The 25,265-nt window shown below is 37.2% G+C and overlaps 4 protein-coding genes across 5 annotated transcripts; 3 read left to right on the top strand and 1 right to left on the bottom strand.

The window, feature by feature from the left end:
- Positions 1-48: 48 nt before the first annotated feature.
- On the top strand, positions 49-2,600 carry LOC148735111 (uncharacterized). The gene is made up of 3 exons (XM_088752872.1): positions 49-263; positions 669-1,728; positions 1,926-2,600. Exons 1-3 carry the CDS (start codon positions 49-51, stop codon positions 2,598-2,600), a joined length of 1,950 nt encoding a protein of 649 aa, XP_088608998.1.
- Positions 2,601-2,618: 18 nt separating this feature from the next.
- LOC148735110 (uncharacterized) lies at positions 2,619-3,997 on the top strand. Its single transcript, XM_088754833.1, has one exon. The coding sequence runs from the start codon at positions 2,619-2,621 to the stop codon at positions 3,846-3,848; it is 1,230 nt and encodes a 409-aa protein (XP_088610959.1). The 3' UTR covers positions 3,849-3,997.
- A 2,787-nt stretch (positions 3,998-6,784) lies between these two features.
- LOC111335018 (enhancer of filamentation 1) lies at positions 6,785-24,756 on the top strand. 2 transcript variants are annotated; one of them, XM_088755045.1, is made up of 5 exons: positions 6,785-6,840; positions 7,157-7,229; positions 12,216-13,211; positions 17,056-22,179; positions 23,875-24,756. In XM_088755045.1, the coding sequence occupies exons 2-4, from the start codon at positions 7,218-7,220 to the stop codon at positions 18,928-18,930; spliced, it is 2,883 nt and encodes a 960-aa protein (XP_088611171.1). In that variant the 5' UTR covers positions 6,785-6,840; positions 7,157-7,217; the 3' UTR covers positions 18,931-22,179; positions 23,875-24,756. The 2 variants fall into 2 exon arrangements, with proteins under 2 accessions (XP_088611171.1, XP_022796584.2); XM_022940849.2 differs by having other exon boundaries at positions 6,826-6,990.
- Positions 21,116-21,946, bottom strand: LOC111335020 (COMM domain-containing protein 4). Its single transcript, XM_022940854.2, has one exon. The coding sequence runs from the start codon at positions 21,944-21,946 to the stop codon at positions 21,350-21,352; it is 597 nt and encodes a 198-aa protein (XP_022796589.1). The 3' UTR covers positions 21,116-21,349.
- Positions 24,757-25,265: the final 509 nt, after the last annotated feature.

The raw sequence follows: 25,265 nt of genomic DNA, 5'->3' as shown, positions 1-25,265 counted from the left end.
GCTGAAAAAATTTTATAAAAATATAATTTTTTTTTATTTTTATAAAAAATGGAGAACTGGAATATTAAAGAATTTAAAGCCGAGGCAAAACGACTCGGGCTAAAAAAATATTCAAGCCTCAGAAAGCAGGAGTTGGTTGAGTTGATAGCGTCAGCGACATCAAACATTATTGACCACCCAATTCCAGCAGATTTCAATGCTCCAATTCTCAGACCAACAGGAAATTCTGGGCAGCAGAGAACGCAGTCGCTAACGCTTGATCCGTAAGAACAAAGGAGAAGATAAATAAGAGAAATTGAAGAGATGCTTGGATTGAGACCATACGTTACCACTTCGGATTTCTCAGATGAATGGAACGAGTTCGTTGAAAACTACGAAAATAATCCATTTAGCACTAGCGCTAGCGCTATAGTTCGGGCGTCAGCATCTGCATTGAGAGGTTTCGCAAGGCAGTTCAGAATAAATGGAGTTGAGGGTTTTGGGCCAAATCAATTCATGCAGGAGGCAAAACCGGCAGTTTTGAAAATCATGAGAGAGAACCGCCAGACAAGACTTAAGATGATTCTTTCTTGCGAGATGAAGAGGCGAGCTATGGATGGAGAAGTTTAGTATCTTGACGCTTATTTCCACACCAACACAATTGAAAATCTTAATGCAACTGATGAAAGCGAAGCGTACGAAAGATTTGTTCAAACTATTCAGGAAAGAATTGAAGAATTCAACAATAACGGAAGTAACTGGGAGTTTCACAGAGTCATTTCACTTGACTTGCATCTTGTAGAGTACAACCCTTTGAACGGCAGCTCTTACATCGAACTATCGAAAGCGCTTAAAGGAAAAAAAGCAATAATCAATATGGAAAATCAAGATAATGAATGTTTTAAATGGTGCATTACAAGAGCGCTTTATCCAGTTGAGAAAAACCCTCAAAGAATAACAAAGATTCTTAAAGAACAATCTGATCGACTCGACTGGAGAGGAATCAACTTCCCGGTTGAGCTTGACAAGATAAAAAGGTTTGAAAAACAGAACGAAAATATCGCGGTAAACGTGTTTGGTTATGAAAGTAAGGCCAGAGTCTATCCTCTCAAAATAAGCCAGTCACCAGCCGAAGAAAGGAATCAGGTGATCAATCTTCTTCTTATCGAGAAAGACGAAGATGCTAATAAGCACTACTGCTTGATAAACAACATCAGCAGGCTTCTCTCGAGTCAAGTTTCAAAGCATAAGGAACCAAAAGAATTTTGTCTCAGGTGTTTGAATCACTTTTCAAGCAGAGAAAAGCTTGCGGAGCACGAGGTGCTCTGCGCAAACAATGAGGCTGTCAAGATTCAAATGCCAAAAAAAGGAACTTTTATCAAATTCAAGAAACATAACCGATCAATAAGAGTGCCCTTTGTTGTTTATGCTGACTTTGAATCTTTCACAAAACCAATTCACTCTTGTGAGCCAAGAAGCGATGAGAGCTTCACCATTAAATATCAAAAACATAAACCGTCCAGCTTTTGCTATAAGGTTGTCTGCTTTGATGACCAGCTTTATTCTCAAGAGCCAGTCATCTACAGAGCAAAGTCTGAAGATGAGGATGTTGCTCAGATCTTTGTTGAAATGCTAGAAGAGAACATCAAGAAGATTCACAAAAAATTTGACTTTAAAAAGAAGATGATCTTCACTGATGAAGACAAGAAAATGTTCAATGCGGCGAAGTCAAGTGTTGTTGGATATGTGGCGAGTCTTTCCCTACTGATCCTGTTGTGCTCGCTTTGATTGGCAACTCGCGCGACAAAGTTAGAGATCACTGTCATTTCACTGGCAAGTATAGAGGAGCCGCACACAGAAATTGCAAGTTTCAATTCGCAAAGCCAAAGTTCACTCCTGTCATATTTCACAACTTGGCTGGTTATGACTCTCATCTTTTTGTCAAGAATCTTGGAAAGACCGAGGGAGACATAAAATGCATTCCCAATAATGAAGAGAAGTACATCAGCTTCAGCAAATCTGTTGCTGTTGGCTCTTACACCAACAAAGAAGAAGAAGCTGCCATCAAGACTGAGCTTCGCTTTATCGATAGTTTAAAGTTCATGGCTTCTTCTCTCGATAAACTGGTCAGTAATCTGAGCCACGATAAGCTGAAGAAAACTGGGGAGGTGTTTAGAGACGCTGACATCGAATTGATCTCAAGAAAGGGTGTTTATCCATACGATTACATGAGCAGCATTGAAAAGTTCGGAGAAACAGAACTTCCACCAAAAAGAGAGTTTTACTCAAAGCTGAATGACTGTGATATAAGTGAGGAAGATTATGAGAACGCAAAGAAAATCTGGAATGAGTTCAAGATGAAGAACATGGGTGATTATCCTGATCTTTATCTCAAATCAGATGTTCTCTTGCTTGCAGATGTGTTTGAAGAATTCAGAAACGTCTGCCTTGAGAATTACAATCTCGATCCTGCTTGGTATTACACTGCTGCTGGATTGGCTTGGGATGCAGCATTGAAGGTGACAAAAGTTGAGCTTGAGCTTTTGAGTAATCCAGACATGCTTCTGATGTTTGAGAAAGGAATTCGTGGAGGAATCTCAATGATCCCACGTCGCTATTGAAAAGCAAACAAAAAATACATGAATTTAAAGTTTAACAGAAAAAAAGCATCAAAATATCTGACTTATCTTGACGCAAACAACCTTTATGGATGGGCAATGTGCAAACCTCTTCCTGTCAGAGGTTTCAAACGGATGAGTCAAGAAGAGATTGGAGACTGGAGAGCGAGCGAGATAGATATTCCCTGCATTCTTGAGGTGGATCTTGAATATCCAGAAGAGCTTCATGATCTTCACAACGATTATCCTCTTGCTCCAGAGAGAATCATGATCAACTCAAACAAAGTTGAGAAACTTGTGCCAAATCTGAACGATAAGAAGAAATATATCATTCATCACCAAAATCTCAAACAGTGCCTTGAACTCGGCTTCAGACTGAAAAAGATCTACAGAGGAATCAAATTTGACGAAGAACCTTGGCTGAAAAGTTATATAGAGCTCAACACAAATTTGCGCACGAATGCAAAGAATGAATTTGAAAAGGATTTCTTCAAGTTGATGAACAACTCTGTGTTTGGAAAAACAATGGAAAACATCAGGAAACGAGTTGATGTGAGGCTTCTGAACAATCGAAAGAAAGCACAAAAGCTTTCAGCAAAACCAAACTTCAAGCATTGCACAATATTTGACGAAAATCTCATTGCAATACATATGGGGAGAACATCAATAAAGTTTGACAAGCCAGATTTCTGTGGAATGGCTATTCTTGATCTCAGCAAGACTTTGATGTACGATTTCCACTACAACTACATAAAAAAGAAATATGGAGATAAAGCCAAGCTTCTTTTCACAGACACTGACAGTCTCATATATGAGATTGAAACTGAAGACTTTTACAAGGACATAGCAGCAGATGTTGAAGAAAAGTTTGACACCAGCAACTTTCCAAAAGACCACATTTCAAAGATCCCAACTGGTTGCAACAAAAAAGTTGTGGGCATGATGAAAGATGAGGCTGGTGGAAAGATTATTGAGGAGTTTGTTGGATTGAGAGCAAAACTTTACAGCTACAAGATTCTTGAGGACAAAGAAGAGAAGAAGTGGAAGGGAATCAAGAAGACTGTGATAAAGAGTAATATAACTCACGAAGACTACAAAAAGTGCTTAATTCGAGGAAAGATACAAATGAGAAAGATGAATGTAATCAGATCACACAGACATGAGATATTCAGTGAGACCATCAACAAGATTGCTTTGAGCGCAAATGATGATAAGAGAATCATAAGAGAAGACAAGCTCTCAACTTTTTAACATGGGCACTATAAAATATGAATCCTCAGAATATTCCTTTCAATGCATTTATAGTTGGACCAACAAATTTAGGAAAGACAAAATATGTCGTCAATCTTTTGAGCAATAAATTCAATCAGAATTCGACTACATTTTTTTGATTTGTCCAACATTCATCCACAACAAAACTTATGATAATTTTGGAGATTTAGACAAAGACCTCTTTATCTTGACTCCGCTTCAAAACCAGATTGATTTTTGTCTCAAGCTCATTAGTTTTGTTTATGAGGGAACTAATACACTTATCATCCTTGATGACTGTGCGGCTTCAAAAGATGTGAAGCAGAGGACAAATGAACTCGTGAATTTAGCATTTAGTGCAGGACATAGGGGAATCAGTGTTTGGGTGCTCACACAGCAGATGACAAATATCTCAAAACCATTCAGAGAAAACAGTGCTGCACTGGTTTTATTCTACACACCTTCGGCCAAGGATATGAAGGCAACATTTGATGATTATGCAGGTGATTTGACGAAAGAAGAGCAAATTGAATTAATAGCAAAGCTGAAGAATGAAAAATATTCTCATCTGATTTTATCACTTTGTCATCCCCTCGATATAAAATTTGAAAAAGAAATAAAATAGAGATGAACGAAGCGAGCAAATAACAAGAAGCAATCACAGATATTATTGCTATGAACATTCTTGAAGCAGAACCCACAAGTGATTCAGATCACCGAGAGCAACTTGCTGTTCTCGTTGCGAGTGGAAGAGCAAAGGAAATGATTGGTGTCTCTCTCACCCAGGATCAAGTCAAAAGGCTTTGTGAAAAAGATGTTGAGAAGTACTTCAAAAGATATGAGGCCACAATCTCTTCAAAGACTTGCGATGCGATGGTCGACACATTTCTTCAGCTTTCTTGTAAAGCGTTGGCGTATTTTCTCCCTGTTGATGAAGGAAAACTCATGAAAGACCTGAACGATGACTTCATTGTGAAGAGAGAACTCGGAATGATTGCAGGAAGCTTGAGTTTGAAGTATGGAAAGTACATGGCGATCGCAAGTGCTGCTCTTCTCACTGCCAAAAATGTTGAAGTTCCCTTAAAACCAAATGTGGCTAATGTTGAAGTAGAAAGTAATTGTGAAGAACTTGAATAAGAACTTGAATAAGAACTTGAATAAGAACTTGAATAAGAACTTGAATAAGAACTTGAAAAAGAACTTGAATAAGAACTTGAATAAGAACTTAAAAATAATGTGACAAGAAATAAAATGGAAGAAAAAGAATCTCAAGATCCAGCAGAGCGAGGGCGACAGCCCGAGCCGTCGCAGTCGCAGTCGCAGTCGCAGTCGCCGCCAGCACAAAAGGTCACTTCAACTGATCAAAATGAGACGAAACCGAGAAAAGATCCAGGGCGTGTCGCTGCTGGGAAAAAACTTGCTGAACATAACAGCAGTGAGAGTTAGAGAGCAAAAAAAGGTGAGGTCACCAAACCTTGAGCCAGAACCAGAACCAAAACCGAGAGCCATCGTCATCTTCATCATCATCATCATCATTCTCACTAATTCAAATACTTTCAGTAGCAAGTATTGTTCTTTCACTGGCTGGACTGTACTATAAAAGGAAAGAGTTGATGGAGCTCGTAAAATCACGACCAAGCCCAGAACCAAGGCAAATTCAGCGCATCTCTGCGGTAGAATCAGCGGAGTTGTCTCAAATTCCAAAAAGAGTAAAACCAATGGATTGATTTTTTTGTCTTCCAAATAAAAATGTCTGATAATACACTTGACTATTCAAAAAACGTGAGATATCTCTATGCCCCCGGCGAGTTAGAAGGTGGAGAAAGAAGAGCAACAGATCCAATCTGGTCTCTAAAGGTTTTCAATATCGAAAAAGCACTTGTGAATGAAAAAGAACCTGTTCTTTACTATCTGAAAGATGGACCAAAGCGGGGATTTGTCAGAGAAGAGCTTCAGACTGTTCCACCTAGAACTGAGCTACTTCCTGAAGGAATTCGATGAGGAGAATGCTTCATAACCCTCTTTGTGTTTTTTCTGAGATATTGTCATTAGTTTTTTCTGATGGTTCAAACGAATTTTGAGATTGTCTTGAGAATCAAATCTCAAAATTCTTCAATTTTGCTTTGATTTTTTTAAAGAAACTGCGCCAATCTTTTTGCCTTAAAATCATCGTTGTTTTTTTTTAAATGAGCAAAACTGCCCTGTTTTTCAGGCAATTGTGCCAGAAACCCACTGAATCAAATCTTCAATTTTGCTTTTATTTTTTTGAAAGAAACTGCGCCAATCATTTTGCCTCAAAAACATCGTTCTTTTTTTTTAAATGAGATAAAAAATGAAAAAAGTCAGTTTTCAAAACTGCCCTGTTTTTCAGGGTATTTTGAAATGTGCCAGAAACCCCCTTTCCCTACTACTTGAGTAGTTAGCAAGGGAACAGCGTAAAAAGATCAAATAACAACAAAGATGGCTGGCCCGACCGTCCTCGTTTTGATGTTTTTTGAATAAATTAGAACCATTACCTCACGGACATTTTGGGTATTGCATAGGGTGCGTTGTTCCACCAAATCCGTCCGTTGAAAACTGTGAACATGATGTATAAAGTAAAAGCGTTTTGTGGAACGATCTCCCCGGTTATTGAGACTTGCATAGAACGATTTCGTCACAACATGTATGAATATTAAAGATCCAATTTTAGAACTAAAATAACGAAGAAAAACAAGGCGTGCGATTGGGTTGAAAAGCACTGTGGAATGAAAACTTTCAGGAACGATAGAACTCTTAAGTCTACTAGACAAAACGACACGACATTTTGGCGTTTGCACAACAAAAATAGATCAAACTTTCTGCAGTTGGAAGTTTTCCTATTGGCTAATGAATATGTAATAATGTTCTGGAATTCTGACAAATATGCGACAAATTTTAATGAGGCGCGGCCATGTCAGCTACGTCACCTTTGTATCATTTGGCGGTGGAATGTGGCTTTGTTTCAACGCTGGTAGGTTAGGGTTATGAGAAGAGGAATTTTCAACATTTCATGGCCTTAAGTACTCTGATAGAAAGGCATTCTTTGAAGTAAGAACGTTGAATGCTTTGCGATTGGCCTTTTAATTCACTGGAAAGGGATCCTGAAGGTTTATGAATAAAGGTGCGTGAACTGACTTCGACAGCTGAAAACAATGTTTGTGATAACGACCAAGGAGTTTGTTCTTAGTAGTCAGTGTACCAGACAACGATGTTAACAGAAATTATTAAGTCTATAAATCTTTGATGTCGCCCGTCAGATTTTTATTCTTGTCTTGTATCTTGTTCAGGTTTTAACAGCGCATCAAGGATTTCTATGTTGAAGGAGTTGTGGGACATTTTTTATTTGACATGACCGCTCCGGTAGGTATTCCTAATATGTCATGTTTTTAGAATCTACCTCCTGGAGTTTGGAGCAAATAATTATATCAAAGTAATTTTAATGTTCGAAGTTAGTGAGAACATGAAGTAGTACTGAAATACGCTCGCTTGGTACCTGATCTCGTTTAAAATGGTAACAATCTCGGAGTGATTGTTTGTATTTTCTGTACTTATGTACGTGTTGCGATAAAATTTTTAGTAATGGAATTAGGAAAAAGGTGAGAAAACGTGTTTTAAGAAGTGAAACTCGAGTGTTTTTCGTAGATTAGACATCTAACCTGCTAGTGTACTTTAAAACCGTACTCCTTAGGTGGTACGATATGGACTCAGTGATTAACTTGTTAAGGAATGTTTAATTTGTAAGTCTAAGATGTATCAGAGGACAATCATTTTTAAATTAAAGTAGACGAATCAAAACTTAAATGTAATTAAACGTGTTCAAAGTTTTACGCATCATCCATAGAAAACCTTGAACTTTCGAAACAAACGTTTGAACGCACGTGTATAAACATTTGAATTTGGCTTTACCTGGATGTCCCATAGCTTTATGGCACACTAGTTTTGAGTATTTGTTATTATATCAACACAATACAGTGTAGTTGAAGAATTTTATGTGTTCCCATCGTCATATTATTATCACATCAGTTCTGTGAGGCAAAGAATTTAAGTGACCCGATAAATTTACTTTACCATCCTTATGGTACATAATTATTTGCATTTCTTAAGAAAACTATTACTTGGGCAATAAACTACACTTACTATTGATTTACAAGTGGATAAACCAGGCTGCACCTCGTGGTTATAAAAATCCCAAGTGGCTTTTATGTCGCTAAACTGACAGAAAGTGTGGTTTATTGCTTTTATGATTTAAATATTAGTGAATTTTTTCAGAGAGAATGATAAATTTAATTGTATTTTGGAGTAAAGTTGCTGATTCTCATATGAAACTCATCCAAAAGTGTGTGTAAAACTATTTGAAGTGCTGTAAACTGAATGAATTGCTAGACAACAGCACTGAGCATGTGCAGTGATCCAAATGCTTTCCAGCAATTTTGTTTACATACGATACACTTTTTCCCTTAACTTAACCCTTCAACTCCCACAGAATATCTCATTTCAATATTAATACTAGCTATATCAAGCAGGCAAGTAATGAGTAATATAAGCAAAAATATCAACTAGGGCATTATAAGTTGATCCAATACTAAATTCTCCAAAGGAAAATTACAAGAATTGTGTAGCAGACAGCAAAGAGAATTGTATAATGAGATCTTGGGAGTGAAAGGGTCAGAAGCAAATTTGTTCCTTTGCCTCAGCTTAATTGAAGCATTCAATGTGTCCTTGTTAAAATTTACAGATAGCGCTTAAGAAGCTTAAAGTAGGCAAAAGCTATCAAAGAGAAGCTGAAATCAAAGACAGCAAATGGAATTGCCTTAAGAGTGCACATTTGCTTTGCAAGTAGATTTTGTCCTCTTGTAAATAATATTTTCAGTAAATACCCAAATGAAAATCCAGTTACTTTGTCACTACTGTTTCCTTGAAGCATGCAATAACATGTTAATTTTTTTCTCGGAAAGTCTAAGGGTTAGTTTTTAGGGTTTGTGATTAAAAGGTCTGAGTTTAAGCTTTTTTTGGTTCTTTTCTTTGTTTTTTCTAGTAATTCTTGGTTTTGCATGTGATGTAATAAAAATTAAAAAGTAAGGAATTATTACTCCTTTTGAGATTTTAGCTTAGTTATTAGAACTGCTGAATACTTATCTTTTTACAAATTTTCAGTTTGATAGGGTTTTTTTTCTTGTGATATTTTTAGCAAGGTTGAATTACTAAGCTTTTGTGTGACAAGATATTAAAATGGGTAAAAAGTGACTTATAAACTGATATTACTTAATCTAAACAGTCCTTGTATGAGAATAAGTACTCATATAGATGTTTGTGAGCCTGCAGAAGATGACTACTGGCTTTTTATAGCAAAACTCATTGACATATGTTTTTGGTAGCTTGCGGCCACCATATTTGTGCCCCTCAGAGGGACATAAACATAGTCTTGTATATGTGCAAGGCGGTTGCCAAGCAAAAGGTAATTATATTTCAAGGTTTTGTATTTGGTGCGTTTATATGGGGTGTCACAAAAGCTAAGACCCTCTAAAACTAAGACCTAAGACCCATCTTAGTTTTTGAGATTATGAAAACTAATACCCCTAAAATTGAATCCGTCGAAATATTAAGTCAATTTGTAACCAAAACAGATCTAATCTGTCAAATTATCTCCTGTCCGATCTTTTCCATGGTGTTTTAGGTCGAATTTAATGGAAAATTTAGGGCTCTTAGTTTTCGTAATTTTGAAAACTAAGACCCCTGGTAGTTTTTGTAATTACAAAAACTAGGACCCCCATCAAACCTTTCTTTAAAATTTCTACAAAGTTGAATTACGACCGTTTGAAGACTATAATCTGTTAAACAACCAAAAACTTCTATCATACTTGATGATCAGGAGTGCAAACGACTCAAAATGCGAGTTTCCGTGCCAAAACCGATGGCTTGCGCATAGGTTATTCAGCTCTGTCACAGGTAACACAATCTCGCTTGCATAAACATGAAGAGAAACATCCATCTCCAATGGAAAGCCAATTTTATTATTTAAAGGATAAACAGAAAAATTAAAGACCAATACGGGTAAGGCATATTTTCAGTGTACAATTATACATAGTTAGTGTATGGCTTTCATCCTCTTTATAAAGCCGCTCTGCTTATAATATATGTCTGCAAATTGTTAGTGGAACCGGATCGTCTAGCACGCATATATATGATAGTAGCTAGTTTTAGGTTGTTTTATCAGGGCTTAACACTAACTTTTCAACTTACTAGCCAAGTGGCTAGTGACATCTTAGATGTTTTTAGATGTTACAACAATTTCAGTTTGTTTACTTGCCAAACTGGCCAGTGGAAATTGAAAACCACTAGCAAAAACTGAATTTCTAACAGTCTGTGGCTAGTGGGCTACCGTTAGTGTTGAGCTCTGTTTTATGGATTATAGTCTTTGAACTGTCGTAATTCAACTTGGTAGAAATTTTAAAGAATGGTTTGGTGGGGGCTTAGTTTTTGTAATTACAAAAACTAAGAGGGGTCTTAGTTTTTGAAATTTTGAAAACTAAGACCCCTAAGTTTACTGTTAAATTTGACCTAAGCCTTGGTGGAAAGGATCGAACAGGAGATAATTTGACAGATTAGACCTGTTTCGGTTACAATTTGACTTTATATTTCAACAGATTCGATTTTAGGGGACCTAAGTTTTTGTAATCTCAAAAACTAAGACAGGTCTTAGGTTCAAGGTCTTGGGTTTTGAGGGTCTTAGTTTTCATAACACCCCATTTATATGGTAGATGCAAGACCGGTTGATAATAATAATAATAATAATAATAATAATAATAATGATAATAATAATAATAATAATAATGAATGCGCATAACAATTATAGAATATAAAAATTGTATCAGATAATAAATTTACAAAACTAATAAAAACCTTATCTAAATTGTAAAAAACTATTAAACCATGCACAATTCAATCCTAATTAAAGGCTAAATTAAAAAGGTGAGTCTTAAGTAAAATTTTAAATTTACTAAAATCAGTCTCGTTATGCACTTTATAAGGAAGACTGTTCCAAAGTTTAGGTGCTACACACATATAAGCACAATCACCTAATGTTTTCTTTGTTATGGCATTTGGTGCTTAATTGCAGCATGAGACCCTTATTACTAGATCTTAAGTTGTATGGTCCATTCTGCTGCAACTTAACAAAATCTTGTAAAAAGGTTGGACCATGTCCATTAATTAATTGCTTTGAAAGTGATAATGATAAATTTGAACTGTATTCTAAACTGAACAAGTAACCAAATGCAGTTCTCATAGAACTGGTGTGATGTGACACGTCTTTGGGATATTAAAAATAATCCTTGCTGCCAAATTTTGAAGGCATTGGAGCTTAGGTAATTCTCTATCTGGTAAACCATATAAAATACTATTACAGTAATCTATCCGTCCGATTACTAACATGTATCAATGTTTGTGATGCTTTCTCATCTAAGTATTTCCTAATGCGTCGTACATTTGTCAGATGATAATAAGCAGCTTTGCAGGTATTGTTAACATTGATCTTCAGATTAAGATTAGTCTATCCATGTGCCAAGGTTCTTTGTTGAGGATGCTTTATTTAGGTGTTGAAATTGGCAACAAAAAGGGTATATGTTGTCATTGTTTTTTTTTTTCTTAATTCATACTGAAACTTAACAATTAGGACTCTAAAATGCCTTACATTACTTAAGAGTATTTGAAGAATTAGTGCAAAGGCAATGCACAAATGTAAAAGAAAGGGCTGCAGCTGCTAAGAGCCACTGGAAAACTGACTAAGTCTTTCAAAAATAGCAGATATAGATACAGAATTTATTTACATCAGGAAACTAAATGTAGCTGCACAAAAATAATGGTATTAAGTATTTATGCATGCCCCATTTAAGCATACTTTGGCAAATTACAAGTTAACATCAAGGAACTCAAATGTCATATGTAAAACCTTTATCTGTAATGTCATGTAGACTAGATAAAGGGGTTAATGTGGTTTTAAACCAGCAAACCTTTTCTTCATGCAAATTATGTATTTTATATACCAAAACTTGTTTTTAATAAAACATCAGTTATCAGTGAGGAAGCCATTTTAGTTCGCTGCTGTCCATAACAATATTTTGACCAATCAGTTACCATAAATTTCTGCTTCCAGTATATACCAAAAATGTACCATTCTTGACAGTGGAAAGAGGCAGCTTCATTTAATTTTATAAAATAAATCAAGAGATCTCTTTTTTATTAGGCTCTAAAATTTGTGGACATCACACATTCATTTAAATTTTTTTTTCGTTTTTGATGTATTTTATTTTTATGCGCTCTATTGATAGCAGTTATCATTTTTCATAGGCATTACTGGCTAAGGCTCTTTTTGACAACCTTGCCGATGCACCTGATGAATTAAGTTTTAGGAAAGGTGACATTATTACTGTGCTGGAACAAGATGTGGATGGCTTGGTGGGCTGGTGGCTTTGTTCATTACATGGAAAACAGGGAATTGCTCCTGGAAACCGTCTACAGGAAATCAAACGGCGATTAGAAGAGCAAAATTCACCTGTATCACCAAAGCTTGGTGAACATTTTACATTTGAAGAGATAGATTATGATGTACCAAAGTCTTGTGAGCCTCTAGAGGATTATGCTGTACCACGGGGACTAACAAGTCCTGATTATGATGTACCAAATTCAAATAAACTGGATGGACATGGACAATCCACAGCTGAACAGATTTGGAACTTAGAACATCACTTTAATAATCTTCCTGGTAGTAGTTCATTTTACAGTGAAACCATTAAGACATCAGGAACTGAAAAATTAAGTGATGATGTGTATGATGTACCCTCGGGGCTTGTTGAAGACAACTTTCCTCAAGATGTTTATGATGTTCCTCACCATGCACTGAACAGAGAAGAGACTGGTGTAGATAACTTAACACAACTTGATAACTATTCAGAAAGTGGTAATGTCCTTGATCCAGGCATTTCAAGAGAAAATTTTAGGATTGAATGTCCCTCACATGCTCCTGAAGAACCTGATATATATGCAGAAATATATGATGTTCCTCCAGCAACTGATCATGAAAAGACACCTGACAGACTGGTGAATGGAGCAGGTACTTCTCCTAGTGAAAGTACACATTCCATTCCCCAAGAAAACAACATCAGTGCAGAGTTAACCAGCTGTGTAACTTATTTGTTGTCTGGTGTCAGTGGTGACAGCAATCGTCAATCAACATCTAGCTCAGACAGTGCAAAGATAAGCTCAGATGATGACTATGTTGATTATCAAGAGATTTATGGAGATGGTAGAGTGAAAGATGTCAGTATATATGATGTCCCTGTTCAGGTAAGTCATTTTTTTTTTTCATGACTTTATAAAAACTACCTAAAGTGGAGCTATTTACGACAAGTTGTCACAGATTACAATCAAGACGAATATATTTGGTATTGTCATGTTGACTCTCGCTGTATTCATTGCAAACTAAAAGAAAGACAGTCATCATTACGCGGCCTTGCTCTTTCATAGACTGATCAAATTTAGTTTTGATTCAAGTAAAAGTACAAATTACAGAGTATACCGTATTTACCCGTGTATAATGCGAACTTATTTTTCCCGAAATGAACACCTAAATTCGAGATGCGTATTATACACGGAATCCTTTGTTTAGGCTGACGCGACATTAGAATAACAAAGACACATAAGCGTGCGATGTAATTGGTCTTTAATTTGAGGGTAAACTAACCTACCAATGACATGTTAACAATTTGGATCCTTGAATAAATTTAACTAAGTATTTAAGCGAACAGCTGATCAACAAAACAGTTACTGTAATCTTGAGCAATCAAACGTAAACATGACTACAAAACTCGCCGGAACCAAGCGTCAAAGTTACACAGTGTCAGATAAGTTACGAATCATCAATTTTGCCGAACAGCATGGAAATCTCGCTGCTGAAAGAGAGTTCGGAGTATCTGAAAGTAATGTTCGCTTATGGCGGAAGAGCAAGGAAAACTCTCCCAAAGGTTGCCAACAAGCACGGAGTTGTAATCGCCGCTCAAGAGAAAGGTTGGATGGAGGGTGAAGGAATGAAAACATGGATCGACAAAGTTTGGTGTTCGAGGAGAGGTGGCCTGGGGAGAAGAAGAAGCCTGCTTGTTTGTGACGCGTTTGAAGCCCACGTGACCGAAAGAGTGAAAACAGCACTGACACGAGAAAACACGAACTTAGCAGTAATTCCTGGCGGATTAACCTCGATCTTGCAGCCGCTGGATGTCTCTTTAAACAAGCCGTTTAAAGATGGTGTTAGAAAGAGGTGGATGGCGGAGGGAATCCATGAATTTACAGCGAGTGGCCGCCAAAAGAAACCATCCGAGGAACTGATCCTTTCGTGGATCGCAGGAGCATGGCAGGACATTTCCGAAGAAATGATTGAATCCTCATTTCTAAAATGCGGGATCACCAACAGCCTTGATGGATCCGAGGACGACCTAGTTTACGAGGCCAACGATGACTGCAACAACGAGCTCGATGACTCGTTTGCAAGAGAACTGTTCCAGTCAGACTCCGAGTCCGAGTTTGAAGGATTTGATATGTGAAAGATGTTGTAACCATCATTTCGTTAGTTTGCCAAGTTAATTGAAATAAATAATGTTATACAATTTTACCTTCTTGTTGAGTAGTTTATTTTTCTTTTTTCTCAAAATTTGGTCTGAAATAGGGATTCGTATTATACACGGGCCCGCATTATACACGGGTAAATACGGTACTTGGAAATATTACTACATACATCATACATTTATTCAAAGCATTTGAAAACAAAGATAAATGTACAAAGAAAGCTTTAAAAAGGGAGTTTAGAAGGTTGGCCCTATGTAAAAAACTCCCAAAAGAAAAAATTAAAAAATATTGTAATATTAAGATTCTAGTACTACGAAATATTTAAAAATGAACCTAAAGAATGCTTAAAACATGCAAGATTTCCTGCCCCTACAACCTACTCAGGTAAATTGTTCCATTCTTTTACAATTCTCACAAAAAATGAATATTTGTAACAGTTACAACTAGATGCTTGAAACCTCAGCTTGTAATTATGATTACTTCTTGTTCGATTTGATGCTAACTGGAAAAAGTCTTGGAATTCAAGATTACCGAGAGAAAATATACATTTATAACATTCGATCAGAGAAAAATACAGTTTTCGATTCTTTAATGGTGACTACTTTAAAATGGAGCAACGTTCCTTGTAGTCCATTTTGCCTCTCTTTTGGCCAAGAGCCAGTCTTGGCGCTCTTCTCTGGACTTTTTCCACCAAAACAATGTCTTTTACCAGAAAGGGACACCACACTGAAACAGTCTCTGCTAGTATCGGCTTTACTAAAGATTTGTATAGCAAAGAGAATTCATTTGCGCTATTATAGACCCAGGCACGCTCTTAATTACCCCAAGGACTTTGTTGGCTATGTTGACCACCTCATGAATATGATCACTCCATGATAGATCGAACGATATTGTAATACTGAGATCTTGGATATTTTTCACACTCTTTAGAATTTCACCATTTGGATCAAGTGTATAGCTCCCTTTCGACTTATCTTGTTTTTGCGTTATTCTCATTGTTTCACATTTATCAGGATTAAATTTCAACTGCCAGGCTTTACACCATTCAGTGAGTCAAAACAAGTCAGATTGTAGCACATGCATATCCTCAGGAATGTTCACTATCTCCCTATAGAGTTTAGTGTCGTCTGCATACAATTTCACAGTGGAAGAAACTCCAGTTGATATATCATTGACGTACATTATGAACAAGATGGGCCCTATAACTGTTCCCTGAGGTACACCTGATTTTACCTGAGTCCATGACGAATAGCTGCCGCGCAAAACAACACATTGTGACTGACCAATTAAAAAGCTTTGAAACCAATTGAGAATAGGGCTATCAATACCGTGTCGTTCTAGTTTATGAAGCAGGTGTCTGTGTGGAACACTGTCAAATGCTTTAGAGAAGTCTAACAGAATTGCGTCCGTAGGATTTCTCTTGTTACCAGATTTTTCCCAGTCGTTAAGACAGGATAGCAACGACCTTTCATGTACGCAAATTGATTCAGGTTGAAAATATTGGCTTCACCCCAAAACTCCATAGTACGGCATTTTACTATTTGTTCTGCTAGTTTACACACGATCGATGTTAGTGAAATCTGACAGTAGTTTTCTGCAGTTTTTACTGCCCTTTTTGAACAAAGGTGTTATATTGGCACATTTCCACTTGCTAGGTAATTGGCCAACAGCGAAGGACTTATTGATTAATGCACATATAGATGGAGAGAGAGCCAATGCACATTCCCTCAAGATGCGCGGCGACAAGCCGTCAGGCCCAGGGGACTTGTAAGCATTTAAATTCTTCAACAGCTTTTCAATCTCATCAACAGAACAATAGATATTAGAGAGCTTAGAGGTGACAACATAATCAAAATTGGGAACGTTATCACAATCTTCAGATGTAAACACCAACAAATAAAATTGATTCATACTTTGGGCAATGCAGAGGTCGTCTGTCACGGTTACTCCATCAACAAGAAGGGAGACCAAATTATTAGTCCCCTTACGCACAGATTTAATGAAACTCCAGAACAGTTTAGGATTGTTGTTTAATACCTTTAACTCCTCGGCCAAGTTCTTAATATAACTCTGCCTGGCCGAGTTGTATGCTTTTTTGACAGAGTTATTTAAGTTCCGATATTTAATCCAGATCTGTTCCTTTCCTGACCTTTTGGCTTTCCTAGACAGCAATTTCTTTTTGCGACAAGACTAATGAGATCCTTGGTAATCCAGGGAGCATTTACCTTTTTGCTAGACTTTTGCTTGGGGACACATTGGTCAACTGCGGCGAAAAATAAGTCCATCCATGCTTGTCAATTAAGATCTAAACAGTTGTCAAAGTAGAAAACATCTCAAGGTGTATAAGAAAACAAAGATCCAAGATGATCCCAGTCGGCTTTTCTAAACGCATAGTTTGGCTTGTGAGACTTGCATGGAAGTACAGGAGACATTAATTTTCATGGAAAAAAGTTATTAAATTATGGTCAGAGAAAGGTTCGCCAACTATTAAATCTTGTACCTACAGTACATTTTTAATCTTATCCATTTTTAATCTTATGCTCTCATTTGTTTTTTTTTTTTCTTTTTTCAGCCAATTGCACTGGAGCAGGGCAGTGGACTCCCTACTACAAAAAGAACACAAGTAAGCATTCTACAGCGTATAAATATGAATGCTGTCAAGGGACTAAAGCTGAATATACCAGATGCATTGCAGCGTTTGACAAAACTTGAACAAGCTGTTAATGGTGCAGTTAACAAATTGTTGAGCTTTGTCACAGTTACATGGCGGAACCCAGATGTTCTAAAGCCTCATCTTGCAGACATCAGAGATATTGCTGGGAAGGCAAAGGTGGCTTTGAGATTATTAACAGAATTTGCTCTCAGCTCATTGGTCAATGCAAGAAATCTCCCAAACCATCAGGAACTCAGTGGTAAGCTGAGCAGAGCAGTTGAGCCGTTGTTGGAAACATATTACTCAGTCAAACTGGCACTGCAAAGACTTGATGAAAATGGTTGGAGTGTTGCTTTGGAAAAGAGTATCAAAACACATGATGACCTTGATCTGATTATGGTGCACATCCGCTCTGTTCCTGAGAATTCACAAAACTTGGCTGCTGTTATTCGTACAGCTGCAACTGTACTTTACAGCAAACCAAGCAAAAAAAGTCAAGGAGAAGTTTCCATGTCATATCGATGGAAACATGGTAATGACTCACATATGCATAGAGTAGAGCAAAACAAAATCTCAGAGGCAGAGTCAGATCAATCAGAACTGGAGAAGCGAACACTGATCACAAGTGTAATAAAAAACACTGTTGATGCAAATTTCAAGCTTGCAGCTAATGGAGCAAAGTGGAGTCCTACCACAGTTCGGCGTGTTTGTGGAATGGACACTCCTAAAAGGAACAGTAATAGCAGTGAGGAAGAAAGCACAGCACCAAAGCTTCCAGTGCGCTTGCATTCCTTTAAAGGCAGAGGCAGAGACTCCAGTTCAGGAGAAGATGCAAAATCCCCCCCACCACCTCCACAGAGAAAGGACAGCAATGAAAAGTGCCAGCATCTTAGGCAGAAAAGTTTAGATAAATTTCCTCTTGAAGCAACTACAATGGAAACATTGGGGCCGCCTCCCAAACCAAAATTGGACAGAAAAAATACATCAAGAAAAAGTTATAAGATTCCTTTGTACTCTGATCGCAATAAGGGAAACATAAACTGGAGAGAGCACAAGACATCTGAAACAGAACCAGCCACACCTCGCCGGAAGTGTAATTCAGATCCAACACAGCTACAAGATCACAATGATATGAAGGAAGAACAAGATTCATTAGAAAAAAACAATTTTGCTCACAGCTTGCTCAAGCAGAGCTTAGTGCATATCTCTGATTCTGATTTACCCCAGAGTTTGAAAGGTGCTAGTGATGGCCACTCATCAACTCTTCCACTTCAAGATAAAAGAAAATTATTCTTTGATTTTACCAATGTTGCACCTAGGCCAGTACATCAACATCCCTTTTCAAACTTGATAAAAGACAATGGTGCCACAAAGGGATTTATGGTGTCTTTGAATGATCGTGAGCTTCTAGAATTCTACAAGTACGAGATAGATGCCCAATTATTTGTGCTTAGTGAGGCTATGAAAGGATTTTTTGCTGTTGTTGACAAGAATGAGAGTCCAAAGGTGTTTGTGTCCAGTAGTAAATTTATTGTGTTGAGTGCCCACAAGTTTGTGTACATTGGTGATACTTTGAGCAAGAGGATCAAACAAGTTGATCTTAGGAGTGAAATAATAGGTGTGACTAACAAACTGTCCAACTGCATCAAGAGTTTAGTGGGTGCAACAAAGTCAGCAGCATTGCAGTACCCTGCATCAAATGCTATGCGGGAGATGAGTGAAACTGTTGTCCAAGTAAACAATGCTGCGATTGAGTTGTACCAGGTAGTAAAAAAAACAACAAAGAATGGCTAGAACAGGAATATTCCTAAGTATGGTCATAGGAGTCATATTTCAGAAGATCAAGATGAGTGTGTTACAAAGTGAATCATGTACTTGTAATTTATGGTGTCTTGGTTGCTTGAAATTAACATCTCATGGCCATTTTGCCTTGGATGTGAAGAATGTTTTTCATCTCCTCTCCTTATGATAATGATTGCTGTAATGAATTTTTCAATTTTTTTAGGAAATATTGACATAATTGAATGAAGAGGTCAGAAAGTGACATTTTTTTCAAAGTAAGCCATTTAGAGCATCAAGTGAAGGGTAACTAGACAAGAATGTACGACTCATGAATTTCATTTTTCTCTCTTTCAACAAATGTGATGGAGAGCTAACCCAAATGCCTTTAATTCTCAATTACTCTCTATATTAAAGTTTTATTTTCAGCAGAGTGCTTACTCAGATAATTGATATTTATATTTTAAGCATGACCATCTGGTGAAAACAATAATCAATCTTTAATCAGCACATGATGCAATCAAATTTTAAAGGAAGTGGTTATATACCTCTGTTTCAAAATTTAAGTATTTTATAACATGTTGATAGTGGCTTGATTATAGAAAGTATTATTAAGGAGCAACGTACTTCTCATGTCATGTGACTAGTAGAGAACTATGTAAACAATATTTGTAACAAGAAGACAGTTGGTTTAGTTTATATTCTTAGGCCGGATGTAGAAAAATATGAAAATATTTTGCAACCCCAAGAATTTCTGTGAACATCATTGTTCACAGATCAGGTTTACGTAACCTTTCAAATTCACCTTCATTGTCTTTTTTACTGGCTATATTTTTTTACCAGTTATACTTTATTTGTTGGGAAAGATTTCATGATTTACACTAATTTGTAAATATTAAAATTTGCATCTTACAAAAGTTTAACCATGTATTTGTTTCACCCTGGCAATAGGCCAATATCCGGATGGCATCATTTTACCACAGCTACCAAAATTCACTATTTTTGCTTTTTCGTTGCAATTTTAGGGAGGTTTAGAGAGGACTAAGTCATAATTAAACAAAAAAGCAACTGACTGAAAGAGTCTGGAACTTATGATCAAAAGGCATGCCTTTCCTCAGCATAACCACCCAACAAACCTTAATTACAAGCCTTCCTATCTGGACCTTTTAAACTCAACCTTGTCCCCAGGGTGTCTCCTCTTCACCAGTAAGAAAGAGAGACCTGTTAAATGAGGTTAGTAAGACCTGATAGAAAGTTCGGCTCTTCCTAGGTGGGCACACAGACCTCTTTCAAATGGTGTATATGAGTGGAGACAGATTTTCCTCTGCTCCAAATTTTAAACTGTCTGCTACCCTCAATCCCATATTGGGACCTCTTTATTGAGTACCTAGAATAAGAAGAGATTGGGCATGCATCAGACTTACCTATGGCGCCATGTTTTCATACTGCAGTTAGTTCCTTATTTGGAAATTTGGCGGTCAATTTTGTTTCAGTGCTTTCAAGTAAGATAGGTACACAATTCTTTAGGGAAATGGCAAAAATTATGTGTGGACAGATATGTGCACTTGAGAAATGGGTACTTTCTACCCAGAGTTACTGACAAGGCAGGCCCCTTCGGTGTTGCCATGGAAATTTTAAAATCAATACTCTTGAAAATAAATCATGTTTAGCTTATTTTATGGGACATAATTTCAAGGCTGATTATACATTTTTAAGTCACCCAACACAACTGGGTTAACATTACTTTCCAGACATAGGCAACAGCTATTATCTACATTCTGGGACCTTTCTCAACCATCATGTCAAAAGTCTGCTACTGATAACTGTACAAGCCCAAAACTTAAGCTGTCCCATGTAGGCACCACTTTTTAGGGAACCACTGGTGGACTGGGGTGAGGAGACAGGTGATATTTTAAACTTAGAGGCACAGATTTCTTCTCATTTGGGTGACTGTTTTGTTATCTGGATGATCAGCAAACAGTGGTGCTTGCACTTACTATCCCATAATCCACTTTCAGTACAGTGCTATCAAGAAAGTGGAGCAAAGCACCATACCATTGTCTCATCAGAGTCAGTATTCATTGTCAGTCAATATCTATAGCCAATTCAGTGCTTCATAAAAAAAAAACAAAAAAAAACTTCACAACATTGAGGATACCACTCCTTTACATAGGCTTTCAGTTAAGTGGTTACCATGATATAACACAGAGAATCCTCTGTTTATTATGTAATTAATTATTTCCTATTTCTTTCCCAAAGTGTTGTATAAGATACTGGCACATTAGCAAAACAGTCTGCTGGTGCCACAGAGCCACCGTAAATATCAACATCATTATTAGCATATCCTGCCATGAGAAAAATAAGTCACAAAAAATATTCTAGGCTCTAATGAGGATCACAAAAAGCATTGTTTATGAAGCTAGAGGCAAGAAAATCATAGTCCTGCCATTATTCGCTGTGCTTGCTTCAGTTCACCAAGTAATACACTAAATTTCTGTGACGTCATGGAGAATGACACAGTTTGTACACTGTGGCTGTTGTTATCTACTTCATTAAACCTGAGCTGGACCTCTGGCTCAGCCATCTCATTTAATTCACTGCAGCCTAAGACAAAGTCCACCCTCCACTCCAACCCAGTCAGTTGGTTCAGCTTTATACTGCTTCGCTGAAAAGAACTTTGCAAGTTGGTTAAATTTTCTCCATAAGTTTTACACAGTGCGGAAGAAAGTTCTTTAGGCAAGCCAAGCTGTTGAAGTTCGTTAGATAATGATTCGCTATCCACGTTGTACTTTGCAGCACTTGAGAGGATAAACGAAAGAGCTGCAATTGAAGCTTTCACATCTGAAAGTTCATACTTGGCATCCGACGTCAACTTCTCAACTTTAGCGTAGTCGATCTCTTCACCCAGCAAATCTTTAATCACCTGAGCACAAAGGAGCCTCATCTTTACAGATGTTATTTTTGAAAGAGTACTTATCTCTGCAAGTACCCAATCCGGACAGTCCAACTCTCCGCAGAAGCGAAACCTCATATTCTTTCCTAGCTCTACAGCCGCCTTCGTGTGGCTTCCTCCCTCAACCGCTGCAGTCTAATCTCACGTGACCAATAAGCCAAATTTGGAAGAAGAGTGTTTGCCATGGAGCGTCAACCGACGCTTCCATTGTAGACAACGGAAGAGCGACGCGATGTTCACAGAAAATTTACTGGCGACAGTTCTATCCGTATTTATCGCTATTTTAGCTGTGGTAATTATAATATCCTTTGGTAAGTTTGATAACGTTATGATCTGAGCGCGGAGAAGCCTGGTTCGGTGTCTTACTGCATCTAGCTTGAACATTAATATTTGGAAACCACTTTAATTTTGAATCAATGCATCGTGTCTTAGTAATCCTTCGATTTCCCGGAAATTATAGTAATATTAAAAGTCACATTTAGGCTTCATGTTTCCAGTTACGAACAAAGTCAAACGAGGTAAAATTTTTTCACCTGATTTGCAGACAGCTGGGCACTAAATGTTTATGTTATCAAATCAGGGGTTTTCAAAGGAGTACTGATTGTATTTCTCCCCTTTTATCTGAAAAATACCATTTCACATCACTCGTACTACGATCTCATTGAGCTAAACCTCCCGGTTTAGCTCAATTTGTTATAGCGCTGGACTGTTGCGCGGGAGGTCAAGGTTGATGGTTCGAGCCCCGGCCGGACCAACACTCAAGGTCTTAAAATAACTGAGGAGAATGCGCTACCTTTCTATAATATCAAGAAATGGATAGACAGTCTAGTCTTCTCGGATAAGGACGAATAAACCGTAGGTTCCGTCTCCTGCATCTATTAATTAGTTAATTTGGTTAGTCAGGGGACGTTAAAGAACCCACTCACGAGATAACTGTGATGTGGTCTGGCCTGTTTACTGGGAATTTGGGGGGAGGGGGCATCTTCAAATAAGTTTCCTTCGATTGTTTGTGAACTGCTGATGCAGTCCGGCCAAAGTCCCCCAAAAAGTATTGTAATGCGCATTTAATCATATCCACATGTTAATTTGTGCAATATAAGTATTAAATTATTATTATTATTAACATTATTATTATTATTACTATTATTATAATTATTATTATTATTATTTCATAACAGTTTTTTTCCCAGACAGTAGTATTTATGGTAACCTTGAAGTGATTCCTGGAGGTCAGAAATATATAATATTTAAGCAGTGAAATATTTGTGTAATTTGAATATAACAAAGTTGAAATGGTAAATTGGCCACCGTTACGATTATAAAAGCTGACGTTTTGAGCGTTAGCCCTTCATCGGAGCGGATAGGGGAATTGTGGGTTGTGTGTGCTTTTAAAGGCAGAAAAAGGAGCTACGTGATTGGTGGGAACATGTCAACAAGAAAAACACAAATAAATTAGTGGAATGAAAATTCACTGGTGAATTAGTGATTTCACTAATTCACTAGTGAATTATTTCATTACCCCTAACCAACGCAGCCCCAAACAGTTTCTTTAGAAACTATCACCCTTTAAATATTTTGTGTGATTGCACCCACCCCTCCCCCCCATCCCATAAAACTTTTTATCAATGGCAAGTTTAATTAAGTAGATACTCTTACCATCAGTAGGATTAGATTACTAGTTTCATGCTATCATGCATCTCAAACAAAATTGAAAGGTTTAAGAAACTGATAGTGACAGGTTTTGCCATTCAAGCACTGGCCAACTGATTGTAGGGTTACATTGCCTATTAGGAAAGAAATACTCAAAGGAAACTCAGCTTATTTAACACTTTATGAAACCTTCATAAGAATTCTCCAAAATCATCCTTCACTGGTGAGTGGTTGTGCTTTTGATGAGAAAACTGGTGGTCTGCAAATTTTAATTCACCTAAATGGCTGAAAATACCATGACCTACTGAATTGAGTCATATGATTTGGCTTTTTAAAAAGTTAACTTTATTTTACAGGATGGTTTTTTGTTTGGAAGATGTTCCTTATTCGATTTTCCTTCATCCGGGAGTTAGTCTATGGTGGCAGCAATGGATCAGCTGGAAAAACAAAAAGTGATGTTCCACCTACATCCCCAAGAAGATCATCACGTATTAGAGAACTGAGAGCAAGAAAATCCTAAGATACACTGTCACTTCAACCTACACCACTACAACACATGTCTGAATCCATGTATGTTAATGTTGTTCTCAGGTCATACCTTGTTTCTTTAAAATACAGCTTGTACACGAGCAAAACATAAACTCCCCCCACCCACACAGTGCATGTTACGAGTCAAGAAGTTGTACTAGATTATGAGCATCTCAGTTTACCAACACATGAACAGTGGTCAGAACTTATACAGATGGTGATACACTGTGTGAGATGTCGGTGCCTCAGTACACAATGGACACATATGAGATGTTGGATGTCAGAGTGCTAGCACAACTCTGTTCATGTGACTTTTTTCTCTCTTTTTTTTTTTTTTAACAAAAAATAGCTTCAAATTGTCAGGAGTATTTTATGCATGTTAAAAATGATTGTTAGTCACTCAATCCACTGGCTTACGACGAAGCCAATAATGGCAGCCAGCCCATAGTGTGTGTTTTCATGGTGGCTTGATGGATCACTTGAAAGGTCGTAGAGCCTGTACTGAAGAAAGCTTTATGAGGAAGTTTGAATGGGAAATGTAAAAATAATTTCTGATATTTTTTTCACTTTAGTCTACAACTTCTCAAGAGTTGGAAAATTTTGTCTCCATTTATTTTTCCCTTTTGGCATCCAAGTGTAATACACTGAAACGTGATACATGCTTGCATTTTGCTAATTATCCAATAAAGAAAGGGCGAATGAAGGTCAAACACTTGTAAACTCAGTCTGTTAATTTTAGGGTGTAGTTTCAATCACATTGGATTTGTTACTTACACAGCTTTTAAATTGAGATACTAAAAAAGGGTGCTTAGACAATACCACTTGTTGTTTAAACTTTCACCAACATCTTGTCATTTTTAACCTCTCTAGTACTGTGCTTACTTCTAAACAGAGGGTTTTGAGGGGGACAAAAATCTCAGAGAGAAAATGTTTTCAACTCTTCAGACCCAAGACCAACATTCATTTGACTTGGAGTATGAGAGGTTTACTGCTTTAATTCAATTTCTCTTAATGTGCTCAGTCATCAACAGAGGGTTAAACAAGCTACATACTAAGATATGTGTGAAAGATTTAAAATCTCTCACATTTCAGTCTTTCAAGATCCTTCTGTCCTAACAGAGAAAGAAGATTTGACTTTTACCACTCTTTTTGAGTCAAGTCATCATTTTCTCCATCAATAAACTTTGGAAGGGAGCTTTGATCAGTTTCTTAGTTACTG

This window comes from Stylophora pistillata, chromosome 3 (genome assembly GCF_964205215.1).
Source record: "Stylophora pistillata chromosome 3, jaStyPist1.2, whole genome shotgun sequence".
Lineage (NCBI taxonomy): Eukaryota > Metazoa > Cnidaria > Anthozoa > Scleractinia > Pocilloporidae > Stylophora > Stylophora pistillata.
The sequence above is the reverse complement of the archived record's forward strand: the minus strand, read 5'-3'. Positions and strand labels throughout refer to the sequence as shown.